Source organism: Nycticebus coucang, chromosome 15 (assembly GCF_027406575.1).
Source record: "Nycticebus coucang isolate mNycCou1 chromosome 15, mNycCou1.pri, whole genome shotgun sequence".
Classification (NCBI taxonomy): domain Eukaryota; kingdom Metazoa; phylum Chordata; class Mammalia; order Primates; family Lorisidae; genus Nycticebus; species Nycticebus coucang.
The window spans coordinates 86,418,248-86,430,361 of NC_069794.1; the positions used below are offsets into that span (position 1 = coordinate 86,418,248).

The 12,114-nt window shown below is 31.0% G+C and overlaps 1 protein-coding gene across 3 annotated transcripts in view; it reads left to right on the plus strand.

Moving 5' to 3' along the window:
• The window catches only part of NBEA (neurobeachin), a 754,735-nt gene that overhangs the window by 147,034 nt on the left and 595,587 nt on the right, over positions 1-12,114 (plus strand). For all 3 annotated transcript variants that reach the window (XM_053563534.1, XM_053563535.1, XM_053563536.1), the window contains exon 11: positions 4,809-4,917. In XM_053563534.1, coding sequence (XP_053419509.1) covers positions 4,809-4,917 — 109 coding nt within the window. The remainder of the gene's footprint in view (positions 1-4,808; positions 4,918-12,114) is intronic.

Here is a 12,114-nt window from a genome sequence, read left to right on the forward strand (position 1 = left end):
TAATTATAAGTTTATTTTTCCCCCCCGCAGTTTTTGGCCAGGGCTGGGTTTGAACCCACCACCTCCGGCATATGGGGTCAGCATCCCACTCTGTTTTCTTTCCAATTCAAAACTTCCTAATTTCTCCTAAGGTGTTGGGAAGTTAAATAAATTTCTAAGGCATTTATATATCCATGTTTACTATAGTGGTGACTGCCACTTGTAAAATGTCCAGGAAATTTTCATAATTTAGTGAAAGGACATTTAGTGACTAAGACATTTAGTGCGCTCTAAGGGTGATATATTAAAGGTTGAAGATAAACTTTAGTACAGTTGGGTTTTTACATTTGAAGTTTTTAAATAGAGTAGTTTTAGTAAATATATAAAAGGAACTTATAAAAAGCCTTTTTTGTTCTCAAACTGTATAGGTTACATAGTATAAATACAAGTATATAATGCTACATCACAGATTTAGAATGAATTCCTTTGTAAATTTTTAAATATTCTTTCCTTCATAAGACACCTTGATGCATTTCAATCTGTAGTGTTTAGACTTTGATTTTTTTTTTTTGCTCTATTTGTCAGAAATAAAACAGGCTGATAAAACATAAAATTAAAATTTCTGCCAAGACAAAGGTATAAATATTTAATAGCCTAACTTTTAATAGAGCCTCTCAAGAATGCTCTTAAATATCCATGACAGTGGTAGCAAATTGTTCTAAGACTGCCTGCTGCCTGCCTTTTTATCAGGCTAAAGACAAAGGTAGAAATTCCTGAGGAGAGATTTCATGGAGAGGGGCAGGCTTAGTGATTTCATGTGCTGCCCTGTGTATTCCATCTGTCCTTACATTTTGCTGTCTTACATTTCACTATTTTTCCTTATTTTACTCTGCAGATGAATGTATTTTGCTCACTTTGGCATGCAGACGCAGTTAGTGTCTGCATTGATGAATGTGACAGTGTGTGTGTCAGATTCATCTCCTGAGTACACAGTGGTCTTCTCTGAGATCACGTTTTTATGAGTGCAGTGTCTAAAAGTGATCACTAAATGTACCTGGAGTTAGAAACTTCTGATTTAGACTTCTCTAATGTTGAACTGTGAAGGAAGTTAACTCTTCTGACTTATTGTGAAACTTTTTTGTGTCACTGGATTATCTTGATTGTGGACTGGAGTTGATTTCATTTACAGTTTTATTTCTGCTATGATCACTCTCATCTAGAAGCAGTTATGTAGTGAGAGAAATAATATAGAAACTATGATATCAGGTATACCAGAATTTTAATCACCTTTTGAAAGATTTCAGTGTATCTCTGTACTACATTAGGCTGCTTAAGAGACGAAATCTTCCAAAAATATGAAAAGATTTTTCACCCTTAATATTACTTTAAATCTTACATAAACTTGATCCATTATTTAATTTGCCTGTAGTGTTTCTCAAGAGATCAAAAACATCCTTTTAAAAATGGGAGGATGTATTTGATCTTAGGGGAAATCTTTAGTTTTTATGTTAAGTTAGTCCCATTCTTCTTAAGAAAAAGATTTTTAAAAGACAATCTAGTTGTGATATTTTCCTTATTTCAGCATAAAGCAAATTGAATAGCCAGTTTTTGTCTTCTAACAGCTGCCTTTGAACTGAGCTTAAGTTATATATTTATTCTTAATCATTTTAGTTACCAACTAGGTGTATATTTATTATATATTGTGTCTCTAAATAATAAAAGTACCTTAAATATAATAAAATTTTGAGTTACCTACCATAGTTATTTAAGAAATCAAATAAAAATTAACAAAATTAACAAAATGGATAAGGTTATAGGAAAATCAGGTCAAAATCTATATTTATATAAATTTTAATGGAATTTAAATGTAGTATATATTTTTTCATTATAAAAATATTAGTTATGTTTACATATAGTTACTAAATATTCTCAGGTATTTGTGGGCCAAACTGTTGTGGTATTCTTTAATAATATGGACCAGAAAGCTCTGGAGAGTTAATAAATACGTTAAGTTATTAGAGGCATTATTATACTATTTCTTTTATTTCCCCCCTAACATTTTATCCTTTAATATCTGATACTTGAAATAAATATTCTTAATTGAAACTTATTAAGAATTGGAAGTTGGTAATTATTTTTAAGGAAAAAAAAATCCACAATAGATTATTAGTATCATTTTACTTAAAAGGAGACAGGATTAAAAACCCTTAACCATTCCTGAAATAGAATTGCTACATATAGTATATGCTGTATTATAGTACTGTCTGTTGAAAAGTTTAGCAATTATATATCATGGTTTAATAATCAGTACACTTTTTATCTATCAAGTAAAATGTTCCTTTGAAAATTGATTTTAAGTATTGCTATACTTTTCAAGAGAATGGTCTATGTTGTGTATGTTAGTTTTGGCTGACACACATACTTGCCTTTTGGTTTATCCTACAGTATATATTTAGATCCTCTACAGATGAACTGATGTGTTCTAGACAGGAAGTGGTATGTAGGAGATATAGGAATGGGCTGAAGTATCCTTTATATTTGCCTTTGTATCTAGGGGAGTTGGAAATAGGCAAGAATGGAGAGAAATTTTGTATGGCAGTACAAAGAATTTTGCAAGTTTATTGTGAGCCCCGCAGCAAATCCGATGCATTTTAGTTACTGGTAAGTTTGTTAAATTATGTTTGAAAATGTACCTCTTCGAAGATGGCCATCTATTTACTATTACGTCCACCATGTCAAATATACCTTATTTTAAAGATTTATTTTTGAAAAGATGTAGTATTGCATTGGGTTTTAGGAATACATCGAAAATACTTTTCTTAGTGAATGCATTTGACATTTTTTATTGGTGTCATGGTTAATATTGAAGTGAAATTAACATTCCATGGATAGCATAGTCATGTGTTAAGATTTTGGAATAATAATAACACTAATACTTCTGTTTTTGTGTTTAGAGGTCCCAGTTTATTCATTAGACGTTTGAGAATCAGTAGTTCTTTTGACATAAAAAATATGAAAATCCATGGCATCCTTATAATTTTACATGGTTCTCATAGCGGGTGTTTTATTGTAGGAAATCCTTTTTTGTCTTTTTTCTTATGGACCGTAGGGACCACGATGAGGCATTCCTAGTTTTTCTTTTTGGCAGTGTTGATGTTCAGGAACTTACTTTTCTTCTAAATCAGTAATTCAGGTATAGGTAAGAATTCCACAAACAGATTAGGAAGTTGTATAATCTCTATGCATAGTTTTCTTTATTCTTTTTAAACATGTAGGCAGAAATGTTATATGTAATATAGTACTGAAGTAGTTATTTGTGGAGTGGCCTTGACTATTGATATCAATTCAATTCATTTAAAATGGACTATGTTGCTTAACAGATTCCTCTTTATAGAAACCTTTTAAAAAAAAATCCCAAGGGATTCCTTGGTTGTTGTGTTTTTCTTATAATGTCTATCTTTGATTTGCAGAGAAAGTAAAAGAATATCATTTATTTGTGATACTAGTTTACTTTTTTGTTGTTGTTGTTTAAGGCTATAGGGCCAGTTAATAAAATTGAATTTTAATTTCCTGTAATGAAGTACCAGATAGTATATTTTTTTCTAGCTGATCTGATGTAATTTATTAAACTATATATTTTTATAATAGTGATAATGGTAATTTTGCTATTGGTTCTTATTATGAGACCACTTCTGATTTGAACAACAATAGCCACATTATTAGAGAAATATATTATTTGTCAATCTTATTGAACCAAAAGAACTGGAAAAAATTCAGAGACTTGGAATAACATCAGATTCCTTTTGGGCTTAATAATTTTAAAGTTTTCCTCATTATCAAATTTTCTTAATTACTTGAGAGAATCAGTGCTTTTGCATTGACAATATATTTAGAAATTTGTGGTTTTACTTTTTCTTATGAATATAAATAGGTGATTCAGGATATATTATAAAAATTTATAAATAGATATTTCTTTAATTCCTGCTAAAATCTGGTTTGTAGCAATTTATCATAAACTACATTAAGCACATACAATGAAAGAGTATATTTTTATTATTGAAATACTATATTTGTGTATCAGTGCTGCTGGTTGAAAATTATTACGTGTAAATTTGTATATTATCAAAGCTTAATTAAATGCAATCATTTAATTTTCTTTTGCCTCTTCATTCATTAATTGTTGCAACAGACATATCAAGTACTTAATCTTTGTCTGACATATCTTTGTTTGCTTTTATGTGTTTGTGTATACTTTATGTATTAATTGCTGCTTTTTTTAATACTACATAAATCATTTCTTAGGGCACAGTTTGGACATAAGTGACATGTTACATATTTCTCTGTTTTTTTTCAACAAAATATTTTTGAAAAATAGATTAAATAAAAAGTTTATTGAAAAATAGGTTTGTTTTTCCAAAGCAATACTATGTATATATTTACAGTTCTTTACAATAGCCTATTATTCAAAAAAATATTATGATAGGCCTTTATTATGGAACAGTAATGAATATTTCTTATCCAATATTTACTTGAAACAGAAAATATATGTATGTATGAAGAAGCTTCAGTATTTTATTTTGGAACATTAAAAACATATGGTTATGGTTTAATTTATTATATTTAATTTGAATGATAACACTAATTTTCTCATTCTTTTGAGAAAGTACATGCTTACATAATATAAATTGTAATAGTCCTTGTCAGCAAAACAGAAATTAAATTTAAATATGGTTGTTATTTCTTGCATAACAAAATACTGAAATGGAACACTGTGTTTATGACAAACATTTGATGATTACATAATGAAATTATCTGTACTTTACATGCAGTGCTACTCTTTTGGCATTCCTGGTTGAACTACTTAAAAGTTCAGTAGCCATGCAAGAACAGATGCTGGGTGGAAAAGGCTTTTTAGTCATTGGCTACTTACTTGAAAAGGTAAGTGATATGTCTTGCTGGTTTGATTGTGCAGCCTTCATAATTGGACAGCTGACAAACACCAAGTGTATTTTTTTCTGTATTTCTCTTTCCATTAACGGTGCAGGGGTCATACTGTTTGCTAATTCACAAATCTTCATATTATGCACATACTTATAAGTATAGACATGACTTTTAACTGGGTGATGTTAGAAGTGTAAATAATTAAGAAATTTTGAATTAAAATGGAAACTAAAGAAAAATTATTTCATATATTTCTATTTGAATTATAAGTATCACTTTTCTTAATTTTTTTCTAGAGTAGTGCCCATTTATCCCCAGTTGCACTTTCTGAGGTTTTAGCTGTCCATGGTCCAAAAATATTAAATAAAGTTCCAGAAGTAAAGAGTATTGTGTGTTTTTTAAAAATTGTTTGGTATTCTTTGAGAGTATAAAGAATTAGGTTACACTGATTGCATTTGTTAGATAAAGTGCCTTTTATAATTGTGTCTTGTCCCCGACATGTGCCGTACACTGTGACTCCCAACCCCCTGCCCTCCTCCCCTCTCCTCACTTGCTCATACCCTACTCCTCCCTTGTATTAGCTCATCTACTGCCTTGATATTAGAATAGAGTACATTGGATTCTTGCTTCCCCATTCTTGTGATGCTTTGCTAAGTAGAATGTGTTCCATCTCTGTCCAGGTTAATGCAAAAGATGTAAAGTCTCCATCTTTTTTTTAGTGGCTGAATAGTAATAAACCATAGCTTGTTAATACATTCCTGGTTTGGTGGGCATTTAGGCTGTTTCCACATTTTGACGATTGTAAATTGAGGTGTGATATACACTGTAGTGCAAATGTACTTAAGGTAAAAGGATGTTTTTCTTCTGGGTAGATGCCTAGTAATGGGATTGTAGGATCAAATGGGAGGTCTAATTTGAGTTCTTTGAGGATTCTCCATACTTCCTTCCAGAAAGGTTGTGCTAGTGTGCAATCCCACCAGCAGTGTAAAAGTGTTCCCTTCTCTCCATATCCACGCCAGCATCTGCAGCTTTGAGACTGTAATGTTGGCCGTTCTTCCTGGGGTCAGGTGTTATCTCCATATTTTTGATTTGCATTTCTCTGATGGTGAGGGACAGTGAACATTTTTTCATGTGTTTGTTAGACATTTGTCTTCTTTAGAGAAGGTTCTTTTCATCTCTCTTGCTCAGTGATATATGGGATTATTGGTTCTCTTTTTGCTGATTAATTTAAATTCTCTATAAATCCTAGTTATAAAGTTTTTGTCCGATTTATAATTTGCAAATATCTTTTCCCATTCTGAAGGTGCTCTATTCTATGGAGAGTGATGAGACCTCCTGCTGTCCCTCTCCATCATGCCTGGGCTGTGAATCATCCATTTGTCCAGTTTATCCACACTGTACATGCCCTTAGTAACGTAGTAGCAAACTCAGTTATCAAATTGAAAAAGTATGGTATTTGTAGGGGCATATAAGTATATATGTTACTGTTCTTGGCTTCAGGCATTCACAGGGGCTCTTTAAACTATCACCTGTGGATTAGAGGGACTACTGTAGTATCTTTGCTATCTTTACATTCAGGCTGTTTCTTAAAAATGTTATCATTTTATTTATTTAGTCTTACTTTTTGCTTTATTTTTCAATTACATGATCAGAATTTTTATTTTGTAGTAACATCTGTACTCCTCTGCTTTTAATATTTTGTATTTGAATATTTAAAATAGATTTCTGTAATAAGTACATTCAATATAAATAAAATGGGTTTAGTTTAATCCCAGTTTCTGTCATTTTTTTATTATCTCCTTTGCTTTAGTCACAATTGTACTCTTATGGTAATGATTGCTGAAATTTCTGATTTTAATTGCACATGAGTTTGGCTATTTCATGTGAGTTACTTTAAAAATTAAAGTGGGATTCTATGAATAAGAGATTTTTTTACAAGAATTATCTCTGCCCTTCATTTGCACTCTAAGAGTCCAAGTGAGTTAACCCTTTAATATTCAACTGCTCTAAAAATGCTAGTGTTTGAGAAATAATAGAGATGAGATCTTAATTAAGAGTAATAAACATACTTTTTCTTGGGAAAGAACCTTGAAAAGACATTTAGAAATAGTTTTTATCTCACCTCCAATTGTTTTACGTTTGAAATACTTGTAAATCTATATTTTTTTCCTTAAGTGCTGTTCTTTCTTTAGATCATTGGTAGCATTTCTTTACTGAGATGATTTTTTTTTTTTTTAGTAACATTATTAAGAACTTCATTAAGGCTCTTTGGTTTACTTTTTCAAGATGGAATACTGTTTTCCTATATCTGCAGTAGTAAGAATTGTTTAGAAGATTTAAGATAAGCTGCATTCAGCATGAATTAGATATTATGAAATATCTTTGTAAGACGACTGACTGTGCATGACAAGATCACTGTAAGGACTTCCTCCTTTGTTTTCTTCCCCTTACTGAGGATGTATCAGTATGTTCACATATTCTATAGTGAACATACTTTTACTTAAAACTTAGCTTAAAATTAGAAATGTTATAAAAAACCTTCAGATAAAAGGTATATTAAGTTCTTTCTCTTTCTCAAAATTAATATTCTTAAAATTATACTATTAGTTTAGTGGATACAAAATTTTATTATTTCATTGTGATTTTAATTTGTACTTTTTTAGATTTTTAATAAGATTAGACATGTTTTTATACGCATTTATTGGACATATTGGACATTCGTCTCTTCTGTGTTATTCATGTCCTTTCTGGGTTTTTGCTACGTTTCTCCAAGACCTCATCCTTCAGCAGCCTGTGATCTACTTTTCATCTCTATGAATTTGTCTGTTGTAGATATTTCATCTAAGTGGCGTCATACAATATTGTCTTTTTGTATCCACTTCCCTTAATGTAATGTTTTAAAGGTTAATTCATGTTATAACATCTATCAGAACTTCATTTGCTTTTAGGGCTTATATTCCATTACATGTATATAACATACTTTATTTATCCATTCATAAGCTGATAGACATTTGTGTTGTTTCCATCTTTTGGCTATTATGAATAATGCTGCTATGAATGTTATGTATAAGGTTTTGTGTGGACATATGTTTTTATTTCTGTTAAGTGGGTACCGAAGAGTTGATTGGCTAGGCGTTATATATACCCATTTGAGAAACTACTACTACTGTTTGTCAAAGTGACTTCATCATTTTACATCCACCACCATCCTTGCTATCACTTGTTTTATCTGTCTTTTTTGTTCTAGCACTCCCAGTAACTGTGAAATATCCTATCCTTTTTTTTTTTTTTAATTTGTATTTCTGGGATGAATAATAGTGCTGAGTCTCTTTTCATATGCTTATTGGCCATTTTTATGTGCTTGTTTGTTGATACATCTCTTTGGAGAAATGTGTTCAGATCTTTTTCCCATTTAGAAATGAATGGAACATTCATCTTTTAATTATTGAGTTGTAGGGAGTTTTTAAAAAATATGTGTTCTAGATACTACCTTATGAGATATATGATTAACAAAGATACTTTTCTATTCTATGGAGCACCTTATGTTTTAATCTGCACTTCTCTATGACAATTAAGTTAAGCATACATTACTCTTTTGGTTATCTTCTTTTATTAAATAGCTATACAAAGTTTATGCCCATTTTCCTTTGTGCTGTCTATCATTTCTTTTTTGTTTTGTGGAAATTAGGTCTATAGTCTGGATATGAGTACTTTGTTGGATATGTATTGGAATTTCTCTCTCTTTTTTTCTATTAAATCATAGCTGTGTACATTGATATGATCATGGGGCATCATACACTAGCTTCATAAACCGTTTGACACATTTTCATCACACTGGTTGACATAGCCTTCCTGGCGTTTTTTTAGTTATTGTGCTAAGACATTTATATTCTACATTTACTAAGTTTCACATATATCCTGGAATTTCTCTAGAGCTTACTTTTTCATATTCTCAATGGTGTGTTTTAAATAAAAAGAAGTTTTTAATTTTAATATTGGTTAAATTTTCAGTTTCTTTTATGACTGGACCATATTGGATCCTTATGTATTTTAAAGCCATAAGATTATTCTGTTTTCTTCCAAGTTTTATTTTATCTTTCACATTTTGCTCTATAATTCATCTAGAATTGAATTTTATATATAAGATGAAGTATAAGAGTCAAGGTTTATTTTATTTTATTTTTTGCATATATGTGTTTAGATCACCCAGTATCATTTATTGCAAAGACGATTTTCCACTACATTCCAATCTAATTTTTGCCATGAATCAGGTAACCATGAATGGGGGAATTTTTTTGTTTTAAGACAATTTAATAGTATCTTAATTTGCATAGCTATTAGTTCAGGTTGATATATACATAGTACGAATTTTATGTCATCCAGCTTTATTCTTCTTCTTTAAGATTACCTTGATTATTATTGGGTTTTCACATTTTCATATACATCAGCTTGTCAGTCTCTACCAAAAGACTATTCTATTATACTGACTTCTAGTGTACTAATCTTTACTGTATTGGAGCTTCCAGTTGTATACTTGGTATATTCTTTTATTTATTTAGGTTCTCTTTTGTAGTTTTCTGTGTCAAAACTTTCTTTTTGGTAGATTTATTCACAGATGTTGGCTATTATTTGAAGTTTTTAAAATTTAATTTTTTTGTCACTGGTACATAGAAATATAATTGTTGTTTATGTTGAACTTTTATATGCCAACTTGCTATTCCTCAATTAATTGTAACTATAGATTTTTCAAAAATTTTTATTTGTAGACAATAATATCCTCTGAGAATAGTATTTTTTTTCTAGTATTTATTCTTTTCATCTTTTCTCTTTGCCTTATTGGGCAAAGGGTCCAAATGACATGGGTCATTATGAAAGTTTTGAGATACACAAAAATCAAGAAATGTAATATTTGTAGGATGGAAGCAAATGAAGCCCTCCCAGCAGCTCTTATAAGCCAAACAAATTGAAACTTGCATGGGTAAATCGGAAAGGACAGTGTCAGTTGTGTTTCTTGGAAGTGAAATAATGAACTATAACACAGTCTCTCTCAAAACTTTCGTAGTGACCCATACATACCATCTGACTGTGAGTATAGAATTGAATAAAAGTTTTGAAGATGAGAATCCCTGCATTATTCTTGATCTCAAGGGCAATGATTTTAACAATTAGCCATGAATGATATTTGCCATAGATTACTTTTTTGAAGTTTTTTAAAGTCTAGTTAAGGAATTATCTATTTCTCGTTTGCTAAGAGTTTAAAAGTCATAAGCAGGTGCTGAATTTTATCAGAAACATTTTCAGCAATATTTGAGATGATTAAACTGTTTCCATAATTTCTTTCAATTTCGTGAATTGCATTAATTGATTTTCAGATGTTAAACCTTCCTTACATTGTTGGGCTCCTACTTTTATGTGAACACCTAATCTGATGTTCATCCTCACATTCCCGTAAGACGTCTCATGTCCTTGTTATCAGTGGCCTTTTTATTCTATCGTATGGTTATTCCTCAGTCTAAATCTTACTAGAGCTAATTGTGGTTGAACATTCTTTCCTTCTTGATATGCTATTTTCAGTTGTGTTTTGTCACAGCATCTTTCTTTGTGTTTTTCCCACTTCCTTGGCTTCCTTTTACTATTTTCTTCTCCCAAGTTTTCTTCAACTTTCTAAATTCTAATGACTGTTCTGTCTCCTGCTTAATCCTGGAAAGCTTTCTACTTTTCTGTCTATATCTGCTTCAGCCTCCCTAGTAGTTGGACTACAGGCATACATCACAACACCTGGCTAAATTTTTTCTGTTTTTATTAGAGAAGGGCTAGGGGTCTTGCTTTTGCTAAGGTTGGTCTCTAACTCCAAATTCAAACAATCCTCTCACCTCAGCCTCCAGTAGTGCTAAGATTACAGCCATTAACCACTCTGCCAGGTCAAAATGGAACTTTTTTAGTAAAATCTCTTAACCACCCTCCCACAAATGTTATCTGTTCTATGGACTTTTTCAAGAACTTAATAATCTCTAACATGTTACATGTTAATATTTTACTGTTTTTAACTGTATGTATCTATCTTCTCCTCCCTTAGATTGTAAGTTCTATGAGGCAGAATTTTTTTTTTCTTTTTCTTTTTTCCCCCTAGTTTTATTAACTGCTCTTTCCATAGTGTCAAGAAGAATGCTTGGCAAATAGTAAGTATTCAAAATATATATATTCTAAATGACCAGATGAAAAGTGTTGAGTTCTACCTTTAAGGTAGAGGACGTGGGATGCAAGGATATTACAAGTTGGGATGTGTGATAGAGAAAGCAGACCAAGCAATCTAGTATCCTAGGGGTGAGATTGGCTAAAAGAAATACTGTATGTTGTTTGACTCAGCAAAGAGTTGTTTGGTTTTGAATCTTTTTTCCTTTTAATACCTGGAGCAATTATCACAGTTCTTCCCTGTCCTCTGCAAACGTTGTTAACTATTTGCCATCATTCGAGTTTGTGACCTCTTAGGTAGACTTAGATTTTTTGATTTACCCTTGATACGAGCATAAGGAAGGTAGATAAGTTATGGGAGTGGAAAATTGGTAAGATAGTTTTGTCCCTGTTAGACTTTCATTGTCTTGTACTAATATTTGGACTTAAGTTAGAGATGAATGGGAGTAACGTTACATGTGGTTTAGCGGTGCGTGACAGGTAATTCTTTATCCCAAGACTAACAGGATAGTGATACTGCAGGAAGGATCACTAGCTACAGAAGAAAAGATTTTCATAGAAAGATGTATTTTTTGACCTTTGAGTTAGAATTATTAGCTTTATTTAAAAAAGCTTTTATATCAACTTTTTTCTCTTATCTTACAGTGTTTTCATTTGAAATTATATTCTAGGGTAGTATTGTCCAATTAAAATATAAGCTTCATATGGAATTTAAAATTTTCTTGTAAAAAGTTATAGATAAAATTAATTTTAATGTATTTTATTTAACCTAGTATATCTAAAATATTATGATTTCAATATATATTTAATAAAAAATAAAGATTTTTTTACATTTCTTTTTCTTTCTGAGGTATAAAAATCTACTATGTACATGCTTACAGCATGCTCACTTTTGACTGCCCGCATTTCAGGTGCTCAGTCGCAGCACAGAGCTAGTGGCTGTTGGGTTGGACATGGCGATTTGGGTTTGAATTTTGTGTGGTCTATTGTTTATCTAAATGT